Source organism: Anopheles stephensi, chromosome 3 (genome assembly GCF_013141755.1).
Source record: "Anopheles stephensi strain Indian chromosome 3, UCI_ANSTEP_V1.0, whole genome shotgun sequence".
In the NCBI taxonomy this organism is placed as follows: Eukaryota; Metazoa; Arthropoda; class Insecta; order Diptera; family Culicidae; genus Anopheles; species Anopheles stephensi.
Genome location: NC_050203.1, coordinates 41,044,831 through 41,065,145, shown reverse-complemented (window position 1 = coordinate 41,065,145; position 20,315 = coordinate 41,044,831). Strand labels below are relative to the sequence as shown.

At 43.6% G+C, this 20,315-nt stretch overlaps 3 protein-coding genes across 8 annotated transcripts; all 3 read left to right on the top strand.

The window, feature by feature from the left end:
- Positions 1-206: 206 nt before the first annotated feature.
- Positions 207-11,069, top strand: LOC118512262 (protein hu-li tai shao). Of its 6 annotated transcripts, none has more exons than XM_036056433.1 (12): positions 207-346; positions 1,752-2,332; positions 2,433-2,600; positions 2,910-3,223; positions 3,319-3,518; positions 3,613-3,736; positions 5,256-5,369; positions 5,440-5,725; positions 5,813-5,932; positions 6,018-6,089; positions 7,456-7,523; positions 7,613-11,069. In XM_036056433.1, the coding sequence occupies exons 2-12, from the start codon at positions 1,753-1,755 to the stop codon at positions 7,724-7,726; spliced, it is 2,160 nt and encodes a 719-aa protein (XP_035912326.1). In that variant the 5' UTR covers positions 207-346; position 1,752; the 3' UTR covers positions 7,727-11,069. The 6 variants fall into 6 exon arrangements, with proteins under 6 accessions (XP_035912326.1, XP_035912329.1, XP_035912331.1 ...); XM_036056436.1 differs by having other exon boundaries at positions 228-346; positions 7,619-11,069; XM_036056438.1 differs by having other exon boundaries at positions 309-451; positions 7,619-11,069.
- Positions 6,163-7,449, top strand: LOC118512286. The gene is made up of 2 exons (XM_036056509.1): positions 6,163-6,291; positions 6,754-7,449. The coding sequence occupies exon 2, from the start codon at positions 6,861-6,863 to the stop codon at positions 7,338-7,340; it is 480 nt and encodes a 159-aa protein (XP_035912402.1). The 5' UTR covers positions 6,163-6,291; positions 6,754-6,860; the 3' UTR covers positions 7,341-7,449.
- Positions 11,070-11,545: 476 nt separating the features above from the next.
- On the top strand, positions 11,546-13,289 carry LOC118512279. Its single transcript, XM_036056491.1, has 2 exons — positions 11,546-11,696; positions 12,138-13,289. Exons 1-2 carry the CDS (start codon positions 11,652-11,654, stop codon positions 12,921-12,923), a joined length of 831 nt encoding a protein of 276 aa, XP_035912384.1. The 5' UTR covers positions 11,546-11,651; the 3' UTR covers positions 12,924-13,289.
- The last annotated feature ends 7,026 nt before the right edge of the window (positions 13,290-20,315 follow it).

The window sequence follows — 20,315 nt, the reverse complement described above, 5'->3', positions numbered from 1 at the left end:
TAATGCTGAAAGAACATTGATGTATATGCAAATCAAGTGTATTTTAAATCATTTTACATAAAAATTAACAATTCAGCAATAACCAACGTGCCTTCCCACGCTAGCGCCATCTAGCGCATCATCCAAGACAGAAACCTCATCGCTCATCTTCACACCGTGCGTTGGATGTGCCTTCGCTGTCAAACAGTCGAAGCATTTTTCTACCCACCATCTGTCAACGAACCACACAATGGGACAGCCTGGCCGTGCGCACACTTTCATCGGCAGAAAATTTTCAAGTGCCCAGAGAAAGAAGACGCCGAGGCGAAATTGAACGAAATTTTGGGAACGGAAACAGTGCAGACAGGTGAATAATATTTCGAAAAGCGTACCAACGACTCGATTGCGCGTTGCAAACGAAGAGCAGTTAGCGAGTGCAGTGCGAAATAGGTGGAAAACTTGCGGAAAATAGGTAGCCCAGGGCTGAACAAGCGGGCACGGGTCAAAAAGTGAATCGAAATTGACAGGGGCTCTCGCGGATGGGCGTGCCGCTGTATGTGCGATATCATTCGAATTTGGAAACGGCTTGTGTGTGAGCCGCATCTCCTCATGTGTGTGTGTGTGTGCGTGTGTAATCGTTGCGGTCAATCGAAAAGAAGATGAGATGATGATGATGGGGATTATGATGGAAGTAACAGTTTTCCTGGCTGACTAGCTGTAAAAAAAAGAAATACACACACACACACACACAACGGGCCAAGAAGTGTGGGGCCTGGAGGGAAGGGCGCGATGGGATGGGCTGCGGGAAAACGCGATGCTCTATGCAACTCGCAGCCGTCGCGCCGTGTGTATACGCGACGTGCGTGCGCTCTTGTGTGTGCGTTGTTTTAAGGATTCCAAATTTTCTCTCTATTGCGCACCCATACGTACGCATGCGGGCGTATAGATTTATGTATGCACAATATATATGTCACATGCTATACATGTCCCCATCGATAAGGAAAAGTCGATGGTGGCAGCATATACATTTAGGGCGAATGCGGTCATGAGGTGGATGTTTCGGGGTGTGCATGGGAGCGAAATAAAGATTGAGAGGAAGCGAGCGTGCACTCGTTTGTATGTGTGTGTGTTTCTGGGCAATTCATTGGTGGCCCGAGAGTGACGAGATTGAATGGAACATAAAAAATGCAGCAATAAACAGGAAGGAGGGAGAGTGGGAGGGTGGGAGGGGGGGGAGAAGAGGGCGTCACGCGAGAGCATAAATGACCCGAAGAGCTCATAGATTGATAGAGATGACATCATTTCTATATATTTACCAAGTATAGAGCGGTTCCTACAGTACAATGGTGCGGTCTGTATGCGCGGCGCAGCATTAGTGTTTGTTAGCCGTTTGCACTTGTTGTGTGTTCGACTCGTCGGAACTCTCGCACTCGTGTCAGATTGCGTTAAACGGCTAGATAATCGGGACTGATCTCGGGTTGAAACTAATCAGAGTAAACCAAAAAAAAAGCACGAAAAACGACCGAAAGAGTCATCAGTTGGGCTGGGCAAGGTTTAGGCCAACACCTTGGTTGTAACCGTTCATCAAGTGCAGAAATCAAGTAGGCGATCGTAAATGTCAATATTTAATCAAACGTGTACAACGGCAATTATGAAGAAGAAGCGCGATTGAAAAGAACGAGAGAGAGAGAGAAGGAGAGAGGGCGTGTGTTTGGTTGCAAGATATCGCTATGTTATCGCTAATAGATATTGGGCCACACAAATCATTGCAGGATGGCAACCGAAACCGAGACGGCAGCAATTCATACAAATGGTGGCCTGGAAACGGTGTCCGAAGAGGAGGGCACGAAACCGCGCCCGGCCGACATTGAGGCGGACATGCGAGAAATGGAACGCCGCAAGCGGGTGGAAGCGATCATGAATTCGCGCCTGTTCCGCGAGGAACTGGAACGAATCGTGGACGGGCAGATGCGCGAAGGATCATCGACGATTCTGCAGCAGCTATCGGACATTATGGGCATGCCGGCCGCCCGCATCGGCAGCGTCTTCAAAAGCTCGAACTGTGTGGTGCCGATCAACGACATCCGCGGCGTAGAGTCGATGAGCTACGAGAAGGGCGAAAAGATTCTGCGCTGCAAGCTGGCCGCCACCTTCCGGTTGATGGATCTGTTTGGCTGGACGCACGGTATCGCATGCCAGATTACGGCCCGCCTGAACGCCGACCAGGAACTGTTCCTGGTAAACCCGTACGGTATGCTGTACCATGAGATTACCGCGTCCTCGCTGAACAAGGTGAACATGCAGGGCCAGATCGTCGAGCACGGCACAACCAACTTTGGCATCAACACTAGTCGTAAGTAGCGGGAATCGGCGCGCATGTTGTGTATCGATTGTTGTTGTGTGCTATTTGCAAATTCTATCTTCCCACTTCTTGTTTACCGTTCGTTGCGCAGAGTTCACCCTCCACTCCGTAATCCATGCTGCCAGACCGGATATTCGTTGTGCAATATATGTGGCGTACAGTGCCGTAACAGCCGTGTCGGCGTTGAAGCAAGGATTACAGCCGATCACGAAGCACACTGCCCTCCTGGGAGAAATCGCCTTCCACACGTACGCTGGAGGTAAGTAAGGGAGCGTGATTGTATTGTTTGTTTCAACAATTCTGATTTTATTTAATTAAAAAAAAAGTATAGTGACGGTGGCCCTGTTAAGGGAATTATACAAAGGGTGAACTGGCTCAGAGAAGGTCAAATCTTCACATTACCATTTTCTATGAAGGGCTGCGTGCTAACCGATTAAACCAATGTTCAATGCTCTTATCTAATCTAACCGCTCAAAGCTTACATGTTCTGTTGTGTGCCATGCGTCTTCGAAAAATGTTCGATTGTTTTAAAATTTCGTCTCTTTTCCTTCCTCGCTCCCACCAAAAGCACTAAACGAACCGGAAGAGAAGGATAAATTGCTGCGCAGCTTGGGACCCGTCTCAAAGGTGTTGCTGCTGTCCAACCATGGCGCACTGTGCTGCGGCGAAACTATCGAGGAAGCGTTCTATCATGTCACACACATGATCCAGGCGTGCGAAGCTCAGCTCAAGCTGTTGCCGGTCGGGTTGGAAAACTTGATCCTCATCCCGGAAGAGACCCGCAAAGCTATCTACGATGCGGCACGCAAACCGTCGCCGGCAGAGGGACACGAGGCCGCCGCAGCTCAAACTACGGATAATAAGGAAGGGCAGCTGTCTAAAGTACGAGTTTTTTTAACACGCAAATTTAAAGAAATTTAGCCTAAAGAAGTGACGAAAACAAAAAAATCATTCCTACCCTTTCTATGCTTCTACAGACCCCGAAGTGGCGTGTCGGCGGATCCGAGTTTGAGGCGCTGATGCGAATGCTCGACAATGCCGGCTTCCGTACCGGGTACATCTTCCGCAATCCGCTGATCAAGGGCGATATTCCGAAGCCACGCAACGACATCGAGGTACCACCAGCAGTATCATCATTAGGCTATCTAATCGAAGAGGAGGAGCTGTTCAAGCAAGGGTACGTTGGCTGTTGCCGGGGTGCGCCGCTGCGGGGGAATTCGATTCTCAACCAGGGGAAAATCTATTTTCGTACTCTTACCGCTCTATTTTAGCATCTGGCGCAAGGGAGACCCGCGCAAGGTTGGCGACCGTACCCGCTGGCTGAACTCGCCCAACGTGTACCAGAAGGTGGAGGTGCTAGAAACCGGTACACCCGACCCGAAGAAGATTACCAAGGTAGAGATTGTAACAATTGAAGGGAATCTAAACTAATGCCGCTAACAATCGCAAATGATCACTGCACAATGAACGATGAGCGCGGTACTTCATCAATTATTTACCCAATGCCTTCGCCTATTATCCGCCTCCGGTGCCCACGCGTGGGCTCTCAATGCAACGCCAAACGAAGGCGCGATCGGAAGATCTGTTCGATACCGTTTGCATTGCGTCGGTTGGGCATCATTAGGGTACCCCTCTGTTGTTGTGACGCGCACGTGTCTACCTTCTTTAGTCTATTCCCTTTGCAAAAACATTTTACCCAAATATTACTAACCAAACTCTCCTCCTCTAATTAGTAGTAGATTCGCTATTTACACTACACCGGAAAGTGAAAGTGGAAACAGGGCTGGCGGCTCTTGCTTGCTTGGGCGGTTTTACTTGGTTTTTCTAGTGCACAAACTAACCGTAAATCATCCGTTTTTAACCGGTAGCGGTGCTTTGCATTTGCAACAACTAAGCAAAAGGCTTTTTAATATATCTTTAACCCAGTGAAGAGTGAAGCTGATTTTGGTACAAATTCGTTTTGATGAATTTCTGTCTTTCTTTGTGTAGTTTTTGCCTAGCCATACCAAAGACGATTCCCTGTATTTGTTTTATTGTGTTTGAATTAAATATTTATAGCTAAATTCTTCATATCAATTGCAAACGCTTGAAACATTTCTTAATGAAATTTAATCAAAAAATGGGAGCTAAATGAGGCAGCATACACAGATAGAGAAAGAGACGGGGAAAGAGAGAGAGAGAGAGAGAGAGAGAGGGAAACGTTATAGCAACAAACTAACATTCCATGATACCACCAGCCAGAGGATAACATATTTACTGAACAAAACGTTCCACATACGATCGATTGTAATTCGCGCTGCTCGTGCTAAAGTTTTGTGCAGCTTTTTAAGTATGATTGGCTGTTAATGGCTATTTTTTGTCCCTTTAATTCGGATCTGAGCAAGTAACGCGCAAACTGTATCGAATGAAATGCCCCCAGTGTATTATCTATTAGAGCAGCAGCACACCACACCACCGTACTTTGTTGTTGGTAGCTCAGCACTCAGCAGTAGTAAATTTGTCAAGGAAGCGTTATACTGCGGCCCGGTGGCACTACACTACAGCAGGCGCAACCGTTTGTTAATTTAACTGCAAGCGTGTTTAACCAATCAATTAATAATAAAAAGCCACTAGCCACTAGTGTACTTCCATATGCCGGTGGGCTTTGTCGAAAAACTGACGTTGGTGTTTTTTTGTGTGTTTAAACTGTTGTTGTTGTTCGAAAACGTCCCGCCGCTTCTCGGTTTTGTCCCGCTTGGTTAAGTCACGTTTGAACACAAAAGCAACACTCAGTTTCGGCCCACGTTGGACGTTGCGCAAATTGTGCATTGTTTGAATTGCAGAACCTTGGTGCATTTGGCTGCATTTTACCGACAATCAATCGAATCTAATTGCATCTTCTCCTTTACCTTCTGCTCATTTTCCGGTTCGTTAGTGGGTCGCGGAACCGTCTCCAACGCATTCGTCGACGCCGGTCAAGATCGAGCATGCGCATCAGTTCGTGCCGACCAACACCAATCCGAGGGAGTTCAAACGAATTCAGCAGCAGGTAAGTGTGCATGTGCTCGCAAAACGTCTACCACCCACTACTGCTTCTTCCCAAAAACCAAAACCCGTAGATTAAAGATAACCGCCGTGCGGATAAAATATCGGCCGGACCCCAGTCCCACATCCTGGAGGGTGTTTCGTGGGACGAGGCAAACCGGATGAAGGATGCGAACGTGTCGGCCGCCGGTGACCATGTGGTACTGATGGGTGCCGCTTCCAAGGGTATTATTCAGCGTGGCTACCAGCACAACGCCACCGTGTACAAGGCACCGTACGCGAAAAATCCTTTCGATTCGGTAACGGACGACGAGCTGAACGAATACAAAAAGACGGTCGAGAAGAAGCGGCACGGTGATGGTAAGTTGGGCGCAACCCGCGTCCATGACCTTGTACGCGTGACAGTGTCTATGCATTTCTAACCCGCAAATGCTCGTTTTGCTGCAGGCACAGACACAGATTTCTCCGAATCGGAAGCACTTAGCTCGCTGCAGATCAGTGGCCCCGCCAAGGGCGCTTCGCTCGTCAGCCCGCCCAGCCAATCGGAACAGGAAGACACAACAGCAGGTATGTACGAGATAAACGAGACGGGTTTTTTTTTTCTGCCGCAAAACGTGACCGTGCGAACTGACTTGATTTGCTTGTTTTTTAGAACATCACGTCCTAAGAATAGAAACTAAGCAAGCGCCCAAACCAAGCCAGCCAGAGGTGGTACTAAGCGACGGTAAGTACGCACGCACGGGACAAAAAGGGCGCCAGTTAAACTATGTGTTGTGTTTCTACTTGCTTTGGCTCCACCGATGAGTGTGGAATGGGTTTTAGTTTAGAACTTCCTTCCCCCATAGCATAGCCGAGTTTCAGGTTTGCGAATGCTGCATCGTCGTCTGTCGTACTGCTGGCCTCGAGGCAGGCCGGTGTTGTAGTGAGTGAGTACCGGAAGACACACCGTATCTATCTGTCTATGTTAAGTGATCTGGCCCTACCCACCCAGTTTGAACTGCTCTTGCGTGCCTGTCTGCCACGTGCTTTTTGTTGGGCTGTTTTTTTTCCTGGTGGTGGTTTCTTAAGTGGCACACGCAAAAGTATGTTCACCCCGGCGACGTCCCCCGGGTGGTGGTGGTGCAGGATCATGTTGTGAACACGCCATTTTCCATTGTCCGGACACCGGTTGTCGTCAATGTGTGCATGTTTTACCTTTTTCTCAGTGACTATACTTCGCGTATGGTACGATGTGTGTGTGTGTGTGTGTGTGTTTAGCTAGCATTTCCTGCGGGTCGTAATAACATTCTGTTCTTTTTCACCCCCCTGATTATCAAATTTTCTTTCGTGCGAAATATGATTAAATCGCTAATGAACGACGATTTTGCGCTGTAACGCGCGCGACGCAGATCTAGGTGCGGTATATCCAACGTTCAGGACGTGCAATTACAATGGGTTCCGCGTGGCCACGAACGCGCCGAACGTGCACCATTTCCATTGTGTCAATGAGCGCAACATGCTTGCGAAGCTTTCCCATGCGCTTACCGTGTCTATTTGGCGTTTGCCAAACGTGCGGTACGAGCGCGAATGGAGCGTGTTCAGATCCTGTACGCTGGCAGGCACATCGTCGTACGGCGAAGCAATCCGTCCGAACGTGCTAGCAGCGGCCGACTGTAACAACAACGCCGGCGAACTGAACTACAACTCACTGCTGATGATGGCGGCTGCTGCTGCTGCTGCTGATGGTTGGCCGATGGATTGCAATAGTTTGGCAAGCGATCGTGTTGGAACAACGCCGGCAGCGAGCACCTCGCTTGCGTTTGCCAACAGCAGCTTATCGCTAATTCAAACGATGTGCAGTTTGTTTGCCAACATGGAGCAAAGCCTGGACGAGCTATGCTACACGTTCACCAACATCGTCGACACAGTGGGCGCAACGAGTGTGCCTCAAACGATCGGCAGCAACGTGCCGGATGATGAGCCGATCCAACACTAGTACCCCATTGTTTTGCTTTTCTTTGCGTAGTTGTTCTGTCCTGTTTCTATCGCTTTCTAGAGTTGTTCAACATATTATTATTACACCTTTCTTCAAACCACTATTTTCGTCCCAGGCGAGCAAGTACAAAATGGCGAACAATCCGATGCACACATGAGCACCTTCTCGCACAGCAGCAAAGAGGTAAGCCAGTGTTGTAAGCTGCCAAGGAGAACAACGGGTTGTTGTACCCTGTGGTGGTCGATATTCTAAAAATGTGCCTTCTTCCTGAGTTGCAGGATATTTCGACCGATGGATCCCCCAAGAAGGACAAGAAGAAGAAGAAGGGCCTGAGGACACCGTCGTTCCTGAAAAAGCGAAAGGATAAGAAGCGCGTCGAGTCCTAAACAACACGCCACGCCACTACGATCCGCAACAACGCAAGGCATCACACAGTGTGTTTTGTTTGGCGCAACCACCAGCAGCAGCAGCAGCAGCAGCGTTTTCTTTCTGTCGTAAGGTGAAGGAGCCACCTTTTTAGTGTTTTTGTTTTGTTTTGTTTTGTTTCTGGTTTGTTTGGTTTGTCTTCTATTCGATGGAAGTATAGCAGCAACGACAAACCAACCCATCTACCTACTAATACTGGCTTGCGCCGAAGCTGGAAGAAAGCTGTGCGCGACCGCAATCCATCACAACACACGATTTCCTGAACGAGAGCCGACGTCCCTCGATCGCGGCTTGATACAAACGCCCCACATTTATTATATCCGTATTTAGTTATGTAAGTTTTGCCTAGCGAGAGAGAGAGAGAGCGAGACAGGGAACAAAAGCGTTGTACTTTGTTTTCTTTTTCGGTACGGTTTTTGCTTGTTTTTCAATTTTATACTTCCGTTTTGTTTGTTGTGTAGGTAAACCGTTCTCCTTATGAAGTCGCTAGAATGTACGAAAACAGGAAAACGCCCGTTGGCGCCAAGTGAAGGAAAGGATCGTAGTAAACAGAGAGAACGAATGCAGTGATTGCAAACATGGTATGGACAAAGGGCCGGTGGTTAAAGATATACACACATTTCGAGTTAGTACGCGTTTAAGAGAATATGAATGAATGCTATTTATGAATCGGCACGACGATTGAAGAAATTTATGACTTTATTTATGTTTATGTGCGGGCAATGTAAATCAAGAAGGAAGATGATGTACTATGGCAATACTGTCCACCGACCGACTGGACTACTAGATGGAACGAAACGAGTGCAGGAGAGAGAGAGAGAGAGAGAGAGCGCGCGCTCGCAAAAAGGACTAGCATTTGAGTGTGTGCGTGTGTGCGTTTGTATGGTGACGTTGCTACTAGCTACTGCTGCCCGACGACGATATACTGTTGTTTATCTATTATCATCGCCCCCAGCCTGCGCGCCCCGGTAGATGTAATGAATGCGAATATGCAATCGCTAAAAGGATGTGAAATGTTTATTTTGTTCTTTTCAATTTTTATTTAATTACAACATTATTATAAACTATCAGAAGAAAAAACAAACGAAAAACGATTGACGCATGTAGCGGGGCATTCTTGTCTTGTTCGTGACGTAGCTTGTTCCGAGGCTGCAACACGGAATGGAATGATATTTTCTCCCTTCCTTCCTCTGTCAATGGACAATGAACGAATGAATGAAACTGATAAAAAAAAAACGGAAAAGCATGCCAGCTTTTCCGCCGCCGTAAGTGAAACGATAAAACAATTATCACACCCGGATCAAATCGAACGTAGATAAACAGACAATTAAAACAAAAAAGGAAACAGATGAAAATGCAAGATAGTGTTAAAAACAGACCGGCGAAAGGAAGGAGAAACAGATTAGAACAGAGCATGATGAGAAGAAGAAAAAAACTGCCGACAAAAAGTGAGGTTTTTGTTTCTGTATGTGTACCCAACTCAACGCAAAACTCAAAGCTTCTTTCCGTTTGCCGATTAAAAGCGAACATCAGCTAAAGAACAAGACGTTAAACTTTATATAGCTAAGCCGATCGGTCCGCCGCCGACTACAAGAGGCGGGAGAAAGAGGGTGGCTCGCGCATTTGCATTGCATGATACGAATGACCGATGATTGCATAAATAGCTTTTTACTACCGACTCAACAACCGAACCTGTCTTTTTTGTCTGTTTTGCCGCTCGCTGTTCCTGTACCGTTAACGAATGTGTGCGTGTGTGAGAGGTATCTTAGTGTACTGCGTGCTGTATTTCCCTCAGGCTTTAAAGCGTTAGCCACAAACGCATGTTTGTGCAATGGTAACATCCTTAACGGCGTTACAACATTATCGGGTGATAGATTGAGGTTCGCGCGAGTAAGGCGCTGGCACCTGTATGGGCTTAAGTTGGCGGGGCGTATACAGGCGGACACACCTGGCTTTGTTTGCATGTGTTTGAAGTTGGTTTGTGGGCACCACACTGCTGCTGCTGCTTCTTGTACATTTAAAATGATGCTTTCCTCTCTCACTTCCGCTTGACGTAAGAGATGGATTTAACCCCGCTCCGATCATCAAGCCCCCGGATTGGATTGTCTGTTTTGAAGGTGCTCTATGGCGTGAAACACTGTACTGTACACCACGCTAACCCTTTTGGCGGTCAAGAAACACACGCAAACCAACAGGGGTTGTGTCTGTTTTCTTGAAAAGGGAACAACCTGCAGGATGCAACGAGAAAGCAGATATGTGTGTGTGTGTGTTTGTGTGCGCGCGCGCTTTCCTTGCTGTGTGCTATTATTACAACAACACTTTCATTATTAAATAGGATATTTACAAAAAAAAAAAAAACAGGAAACGAAAGCATTTCATCAAACGTGTCTGTTGTTTATTACACTTTGCATCATTAAGACCTCCGGCGTGCCTCCGATAGAACGATTACAATGAAGACACACCATCGGATCGCGAGCGGGACGCGAGGATAACAAATGCTTTGCAAAAGGAAAGGAGCGTGTGTGTGTGTGTGTGTGCATTGTTGAGGAACCAACGTAAAGTGACGAATGCTTTTTTTTTCTTTGCAAGTGAGCATACATGTGTATATCGTCATCATCATCCCCTCTGTGTGTGTAGTACAAGTTCCTTGGGCTTTTTTTTTTTCTATTTAGACTTGCCACTTGGAACACCGAAGACGCCAGAAGACAGAAGAACGTTCGTAAAAAAAGAAAACTATTTCGATGCTTGGATATTATTTACAACTGGATTGAATCGAGGAAAAACGAATTCTGCAACGATATTGCAAAAAAAAAAACACAAAGGAGAAACAAAACGACCAGCGTGCGATAAATATTTATTATTAGTCCTTAGAGGGTTATATGGCAGCAAACAAGCAGCTTGACAAAAGGGAGTGTGTGTGTGAGTGTGATTTTTTTTCGTGAAAAGGTGATAAAATAAGGGTAAGAGGAGGGATGGAAGGAGGCAATTGAAAATCAAAATTCAACAATGTTGTTTTGCAACTTTGTCACAGCGCTTAAACAAAACTCTCGCCACAAACCACACACACGCCCATTTTCACTTCGCACTACCATGTGTTTATTTCGCTACCATCAATTGACTCGTTTTGTTGCGGATTTTTATTGAAAAAAAGTACGATCAACTAATGCTGACGAGGATGTTTTTTAGGGTTTTCCGCTCTTTGTAACCGCATTATTATTGGTGGCACAAATTTAGCCGTTAGTGAAGCAAATGAACAACAAATGCTAAACAACAAAGGATAAATAAAACGATTCCTACCTTTAAGAGACCGCGTGTGTTTGTGTGGATTTTTCACCAACAAAGCACGGTAAGTAATGCGACAGGGTAATCGGCGAAGAAAGTACAACCACAAACGCTAGATAACACCATTGTTAGCCGAGCGGTCTTAATGGGTCTGGCATGTCGTTTTGAAGCTTGGAACATAGCTTTTGAACAGGGAAGCCCGGAAACATGACCCGGTTGGGCGGTTACCCCAAACACAGCTTTGGAGGTCTTTAGCTTACCCAACCGAAAGCAACTAGTAGAACTGACTTTCCATCAAATTTCCCCCGATATACTTTACCATGTTCATTCATGCTCAGCACGATCATGATAGCGTGGGTGATGATAACTGAAGAACGAACTTCCTTCGCCCGAGGAAGGCATGCCGGTACGTGCCACTTATCGTACTGTTTTATCAGCCTGGTTAGATCGATAGACCAGAAAGACCCATCATACTATAAAAGAAAGCCGATATCACAGTCATCCTTTACTTGCCGTTCAATCATTGGGCGACGATCGCGTGTTTGCCGTCAGCGTCAGAGTTTCCTGTGTGATCATCGACAGTAGTGCAACGGTTGGGGGAAAATGTTCGCAGCCTCGTCAAAACTTCTTGTGGTGCTATTTTTAGTGGTACGTATGTTAATGTGGACAGACATTTAAATAAAAGGTTTGTCTGAAATGGTAGAATGTTGCAGCAGTAGTTCTACAGTAGCTTCATCTAATTAAAGTGCTCTCTCATGTTCCACAACCACACTATCAGCCCAGATCAAAGCGTTTTGGACGATCGACCGATAAAGTGGCCGCTTGTAAAAGATGACTCATTGCGAAATAAGGAGTAGACGAGTTGGAAAATGAAATGGAGCAAAAAAAATGTGCACCTTTCTTTCTTAAAATTATAAATGTCTTGCAGCAAGCTAGAATTTTTGATTTTTTTTTTTTATTCATCAAGAACGGCCTGGCTATATTGCTAGAATTAGTGAATTTATTCAAAAATCGTATACAACTGCTGCTAGAAAACAAACATTAAATCAACTTTTCCACTTCTATCCTCTGTTCGACTTATTTTTGTAGTGTTTGGTGAGTGCGACCTCTGGCAGCCACGTAATATCGGTGACACAGTTTCAAACCTCGAACTGTGAGGATCGGCAGGCGCCCGGCATTTTTTGCTCCGATTGCAACACTGTCGCCGTCTGCGTGAAGATCGATTCGGTTTGGAAAACGTTATGGGTCGAAGAGTGCAACAAAGCCGAAGGGCTGTACTGTAACGAGTTCGAGGGGGGCTGCTCGACCAGCGTTGGATCCTGCAATCCGGGCGGAGGAGGCAACTTTGAGTGTAACACGCCGGGCTTGTTTCCGGACCCGTTCAACTGTCGGGTGTATCATTTTTGCATCCAGAACGGCAACAACCAGGTAGCCATGAGCATTGATTGTGGAGGAGCAGCATTTTCGCCAGCGACCGGAGATTGTTCGCTCCAGCTGAATGATACCGTGTGCCTGTCGCCACAGTTTAACTGCTCCGTCGTCGGTCAAATGGGCGCTTGGCCGGGCAATAACAACATCTACTACATCTGCGCAGCGGAAATGGTCAACGAGATTCGAGTTCTGCGCCCCCGGTTGTTCCGCTGTCCGGCGAACCAAATGTTTCAGGACGGGCAGTGCGTACAGCGCGACTGGGCCAATATGCCGCCCGGTACGATCGTTCCGTACGAGTGTGAGAGGCCGGGACTGTTTCCCGATCCGGCACACTGTCGTTATTATTACAGCTGTAGTGCGGAGCTGGTTGCGACGCATTTACAGTGCCCGGATGGTACCTTTTTCAATGTCAACACGTTCTCCTGCGTGCTGGGCGCTTGCTAGTGGAAGTGGGAATGGTTTCCCTCATTTAGTGTGCTGTAGCTGATGGTGCTGCAATAAAGACCGTTTGCAATTGAGAAACAAAGGCACTAAGCATGAAAGAAAAGTGAAAAAAATGAAGCATACAAATTAGGACGCTGAACAGTTAAAAATGTTGTGCAGTATTCTCAAAAAACTTTTCAATCCGTGCCTTCGACACATTTCTCTTCAGCTTTTATAAGTTTCGTTATTTTGAATTGCTATTCATCTTCATGTGCATTTTTAAAGTCAAGTAATGGAAGCTTTACATCCAAAATTAGCAAGTGAACTTAGCGCAACAATAATCATAGCATAATAAAGCAATTTCTTAGTTCGTTGATCGAGATTTCATCACAAAATCAAAAGCAAGCTAATTTCCTTTATCTTTTTTCAACTCTTTTACATTTAACTAATTTATAAACCAATTGCATAAATTGCATTGCGTGACACCAACCGCTACGCAACGAGTTTTTGAATTCAAAAATGACAGATACTGAGGTTTTTCCGGTAAAATAGAGTCCCAAACAAAGATTTGACAGTTCGAAAATGGTCAGGTCTATTGCACACGCGAATCGTGTTATGTCAATCGGAGGGGGGATGTTTTATGGGTAAAAAGGTAAAATAGAGTCCCAAACAAAGATTTGACAGTTCGAAAATGGTCAGGTCTATTGCACACGCGAATCGTGTTTTGTCAATCGGAGGGGGGATGTTTGTTTACATTTTGCATTTGGATTGTTATTGTGCAGGGAAGTGATCGTTTATTTTCCTCGACCTTTTTTAAGATTTGTCACTAATTATGCGCCTATATTGGTTGCTGTTTTAAATTGTTTCAGGTTTATTCTACGATACGTTAATGATACGTCACATACATTTAGTGAAAACGTGTTTGGGCTGCGCGTGGACACTTTGCTGCTTTGCTGCGGACCGGTTCAACTCCCGGTCGGATGTTTGTTACCGGAGGATACAGAGGTGGCTGTTTATAGCAACAGTGGCCGCACCGTAACCAGCGCTAGCTTCTATGACGATGCGCCATAACAGTCGGCAAATCTATCATTGCGCGTTTCAAACTGGTGTACTGGTGGTACAACATGCAACTGAATTCTTTCCACCGCCGGAAGCAGCAGCATCCCGTTGGATGTTTGTCGCCGGATTATGGAACAGAATAGGTTAGCTCCTGGATGTTTCTTACCTTTGGCTAAACCGAAGAGCCCCTGTTCTTTATTAAAAGGAATCGGTGTGCAGCCAGCATGTGCACCATTGTATGATTGTGCTTTTGCATGCAGACAAAATATGTGTGTATAAAACCGGTGATAAATTATGTGTGATTAATCAGTAATAAAAGATGTGATCGTATCTTTTAATGTGAGACATCCGAAACCGTTTTGGTAATTAGACTCTAGTGGATCCGGGTGTGTTGTATTCTTTAACTTTTTAACGGATGTAACGTTATGCAATCACCGGAAAGGATCGGCGGAAGGCTATCATACAGAAAATTACGTACGATATTCATATATCTGTCCTGCTTTACAAGCCGTCTACCATGCTGATCGATTTCCTTGCAAGCTGGGCAGGTCATTCTATTTTAACATTACAGGATCGCAGTCTAACACATGGCGGTAGGTACCGCCTGCGTTAAGGTAAAAGGTTCGCGCCTTCGTCTCTGATTCTACTGGAATTTCGAACCGTTGAGCAGTTCGTACGTTAATTAAACGGACTGGATAGCTTACTGGCTCAACAACTAGCGCCTAACAGTGGACCTTGTGCTTGCTGAACTTGTGCTTGTAGCTCATAGTTGAATAAGACGGACAGCCTGTCTTTATCCATCAGACTCCTAATCATTTTTTTCCATCCATCCGAAGAATTTTTTTTATCAAAAATTGAATATACAAGTCGTTTCTGAATTCTGAAAAATATTTTTTCATGCTCACCTGCCTGATCGTGTAACCAAATTCCATACCTAGGCACCACCTCTTGAAATAAAGACAAACGATGCCACTTCATACATTTATCAGATTTTTTTCAATATCCACCAATGCAGTGTAGTCATGAAAACTGATGAGACTATAATGAAATGAAATGATAAAATAAGGTTTTATTCGAACACATAAGTGTTAGCAAACTGAAATGAAACATTGGATTGGTCTATTTGATTGAACTTTGGTTTTTCTAGTTCTCGGATTAAATTGAAAGTATATCTATTTACCACGGTTTAATGTAATGGTTGCTTGTTTAAAAAAGAAGCAAACAATTGAACTTTAATTGAATGCAGACGTATAACATTAAATAGAAGCGCATAAATGATCCCTGCTGTATTTCTTTTATTTTTCGAACCTCACTAGCATTTATTCCCAATCTGCTCGTTAAAGGATCTTGCTACACGTGCCGGCTTCTATTAAATTCCGGCACTATGTTAAATCGTTCAATGCTTTTTTTTGGTTTATTGCACAAAAAACTACTCGAGTGCTCAATACATTAACATTATTCCAATGCGTTGATGATCTACATTCATATGCCAACTGTTGTTCATAGAGTCAAAAATATCACCCAGTATGTAAAATAAATTGTAAGATATTTAAGTAACAAAACTTGTTTTTATATTCATGTACAACGGCCCCGCCGTAATGCTACAAAACGATAATCTTATCTAGTAAAAATAAAATTAGCAATACTTCACTGGCAACTCATGGTTTCATAATATAGCAGAGGTTAATTATGTCAAACCCGATGTTGGTTTAATTTTCATTTTACAGATACAATTTCTTTATTACTTAATTAATCCTGATTTAGATACCGAATCACAATACAGGGCTCATGCTGTTCCTAAGTTACATCAACGCTCTCACCATCATCCCATCCCTCCAATGGGATGTACAGCCGAAAGTGACGCCAGTTGTGTCCGACCAAATACCAAGTTATAAATTTTTATTAAAGCATGAAACATCGGCCTGAATAACTAAATCATTTACATTTTATGAAACATTCTTCTTCTTCTTCTTCTTCTGTGGCACTAAAACCTCGAGAGGTCTCGGCCTGCCATTTCTGGCTTTCTGTGACTCTTTGTTCCGAAATATACGTTATATTGCATTTTCAAGGCATATGTTTAATGTTGAAACCATGTATTCAACCGCTTACCAGTTCATGTAAATAATATTTAAATATTTAGAGATGGATACTACAACCTGGCCGAATGCCGAAATAATAATGAACTCGAGGGTTTTTGGTATTTGCATGGTAGTATTAACCACTCCATTGCCTTTCTGCGTCCAAGTAATTATAACTAGCATTTGTATATACTAATGGAGAGGGTTGAATGCATTTCTCAAAAAATAAGAGACAATACAGAAAAGTCTCAAATACATGGACAGGAAGAATATCAATGTTTCTGCTGTATTCAGGACACTCGTTCTTGCCCTGAGAATCATGTATAGAATACAAAAAAAAGTTCCCCAGTATCTCGTCTGGTAACGTGGTACATAGAGAAGCATAGCAAACATATGGAACATTTAGCGGCATAATAACTACAGCAAACATTATTCTCATTCTTACCATAGGTGTACTAAAAATTAAATTAAAATCGGTAGAACTATTATCGTGCAATTTTGAAATAGACACTTCGACAGTATAAATTTTAAATTACTGACTGAATTCCTTAATACTTGCTGAAAACATAGTCTTTAATGAACAACCTCGATTCCCATCACGAAATGCCACCAACCTATAGGAGCCAACCATAGAGTCGGATTTATAATAACACAACTAAGAGTAAATGTTTGAAAAAGTAGAATTTGTTAATGAATATCTTTCACATCACCCGGAAGCGCCTTTTGCCGCAAGAAGAAAAGGTTGGATTAGCCATTAACATTTAGTATGAAAATACTTTCAGAAAATTCTCAGTAAACACGTGGCTGAATGATACGCGACGAATAAACACGACTGAGAAGGCTTTGGATAAAAATCTTTCATGACATTTCATATGTTAGAAACATCAGACCATTCGCATTCCACTTTTTGGAGCGTACATATGTGTTGATTTGGTTTCACAAAAATTGGAACAAAAATTACTTGGAATAGTTTTTCTTTTGCTTTAAACATTTATGAAACGTAATGTTTCATAAAATGTAAATGATTTAGTTATTCAGGCCGATGTTTCATGCTTTAATAAAAATTTATAACTTGGTATTTGGTCGGACACAACTGGCGTCACTTTCGGCTGTACATCCCATTGGTGGGATGGGATGATGGTGAGAGCGTTGATGTAACTTAGGAACAGCATGAGCCCTGTATTGTGATTCGGTATCTAAATCAGGATTAATTAAGTAATAAAGAAATTGTATCTGTAAAATGAAAATTAAACCAACATCGGGTTTGACATAATTAACCTCTGCTATATTATGAAACCATGAGTTGCCAGTGAAGTATTGCTAATTTTATTTTTACTAGATAAGATTATCGTTTTGTAGCATTACGGCGGGGCCGTTGTACATGAATATAAAAACAAGTTTTGTTACTTAAATATCTTACAATTTATTTTACATACTGGGTGATATTTTTGACTCTATGAACAACAGTTGGCATATGAATGTAGATCATCAACGCATTGGAATAATGTTAATGTATTGAGCACTCGAGTAGTTTTTTGTGCAATAAACCAAAAAAAAGCATTGAACGATTTAACATAGTGCCGGAATTTAATAGAAGCCGGCACGTGTAGCAAGATCCTTTAACGAGCAGATTGGGAATAAATGCTAGTGAGGTTCGAAAAATAAAAGAAATACAGCAGGGATCATTTATGCGCTTCTATTTAATGTTATACGTCTGCATTCAATTGAAGTTCAATTGTTTGCTTCTTTTTTAAACAAGCAACCATTACATTAAACCGTGGTAAATAGATATACTTTCAATTTAATCCGAGAACTAGAAAAAACAAAGTTCAATTCAATAGACCAATCCAAAGTTTCATTTCAGTTTGGTAACACTTTTGTGTTCGAATAAAACCTTATTTTATCATTTCATTTCATTATAGAGTCTCATCAGTTTTCATGACTACACTGCATTGGTGGATATTGAAAAAAATCTGATAAATGTATGAAGTGGCATCGTTTGTCTTTATTCCAAGAGGTGGTGCCTAGGTACGGAATTTGGTAACTCGATAAGGAAGGTGAGCATGAAAAAAATATTTTTCAGAATTCAGAAACGACTTGTATATTCAATTTTTGATAAAATTTTTACTTTTTCTTCGGATGGATGGAAAGAAATTATTAGGAGTCTGTTGAATAAAGACAGGCTGTCCGTCTTATTCAACTTTGAAATAATGATCAGCAAGCACAAGGTCCACTGTTAGGCGCCAGTTGTTGAGCCAGTAAGCTAGCCGGTCCGTTTAATTAACGTACGAACTGCTAAACGGTTCGAAATTCCAGTAGAATCAGAGACGAGGGCACGAACCTTTTACCTTAACGCAGCCGGTACCTACCGCCATGTGTTAGACTGCGATCCTGTAATGTTAAAATAGAATGACCTGCCCAGCTTGCAAGGAAATCGATCAGCATGGTAGACGGCTTGTAAAGCAGGACAGATATATGAATATCGTACGTAATTTTCTGTATGATAGCCTTCCGCCGATCATTTCCGGTGATTGCATAACGTTACATCCGTTAAAAAGTTAAAGAATACAACACACCCGGATCCACTAGAGTCTAATTACCAAAACGGTTTCGGATGTCTCACATTAAAAGATACGATCACATCTTTTATTACTGATTAATCACACATAATTTATCACCGGTTTTATACACACATATTTTGTCTGCATGCAAGTGCACAATCATACATTGGTGTCATATGGTGCACATGCTGGCTGCACACCGATTCCTTTTAATAAAGAACAGGGGCTCTTCGGTTTAGCCAAAGGTAAGAAACATCTAGGAGCTAACCTATACTGCTCCATAATCCGGGGACAAACATCCAACGGGATGCTGCTGCTTCCGGCGATGGAAAGAATTCGGTTGCACATTGTACCACCAGTACACCAGTATGAAACGCATGCTGATAGAATTGCCGGCTGTTAAGGCGCATCGTCATAGAAGCTAGCGCTGGTTACGGTGCGGCCACTGTTGCTATAAACAGCCACCTCTGTATCCTCCGGTAACAAACATCCGACCGGAAGTTAAACCGGCCCGCAGCAAACCAGCAAAGTGTCCACGCGCAGCCTAAACACGTTTTCACTAAATGTATGCGACGTATCATTAACGTATCGTAGAATATAACTGAAATAATTCCAAACAGCAACCAATAAAGGCGCATAATTAGTCACAAATCTTAAAAAAGGTCGAGGAAAATAAACGATCACTTCCCTGCACAATAACAATCCAAATGCAAAATGTAAACTAACATCCCCCCTCCGATTGACAAAATACGATTCGCGTGTGCAATAGCCCTGACCATTTTCGAACTGTCAAATCTTCGTTTGGGACTCTATTTTACCTTTTTACCGTTTTATGTCAATCGAAGAGAGACACTTTGCTGCTTTGCTGCGGACCGGTTCAAGTCCCGGTCGGATGTTTGCTACCGGAGGATGCAGAGGTGGCTGTTTATAGCAACAGTGGCCGCACCGTAACCAGCGCTAGCTTCTATGACGATGCGCCTTAACAGTCGGAAAATCTATCATTGCGCGTTTCAAACTGGTGTACTGGTGGTACAACATGCAACTGAATTCTTTCCACCGCCGGAAGCAGCAGCATCCCGTTGGATGTTTGTCGTCGGATTATGGAACAGAATAGGTTAGCTCCTGGATGTTTCTAACCTTTGGCCAAACCGGAGAAGAGCCCCTGTTCTTTAGTAAAAGGAATCACTGTGCTGTCGGCATGTGCACCATATCAAACCATTGTATGATTGTGCACTTGCATGCAGACAAAATATGTGTTTATAAATCCCGTGATAAATTATGTGTGATTAATCAGTAATAAAAGATGTGATCGTACACCTAACGCGATCGTGTTTTAAACATCTTTTAGTGAGAGACCTCCGAAACCGTTTATCGTACTTAGACTTAGGCTTAATGGGTGCATAACGCTATTGAGTGTTTTACTTATATTTAAAGTTGGGTAATTATTTCACAGGATTCACATTTGTGATTGAATAATTTCTGCTTCGTTGTTGTGTAAACTATATTGCGACTGATGTACGTTCCTATACAGTATTATGGTTGAATACTGCGCTCTAGTGGAACCGGGTGTGTTGTATTCTGTTACATTTTAACGGATGTAGCGTTATGCAATCACCGGAAAGGATCGCCAAAAGGCTATCATACAGCGGTTTACGTACAATATTCATGTATCTGTCCTTCTTCACAAGCCGTCTACCATGCTGATCGATTTCCTT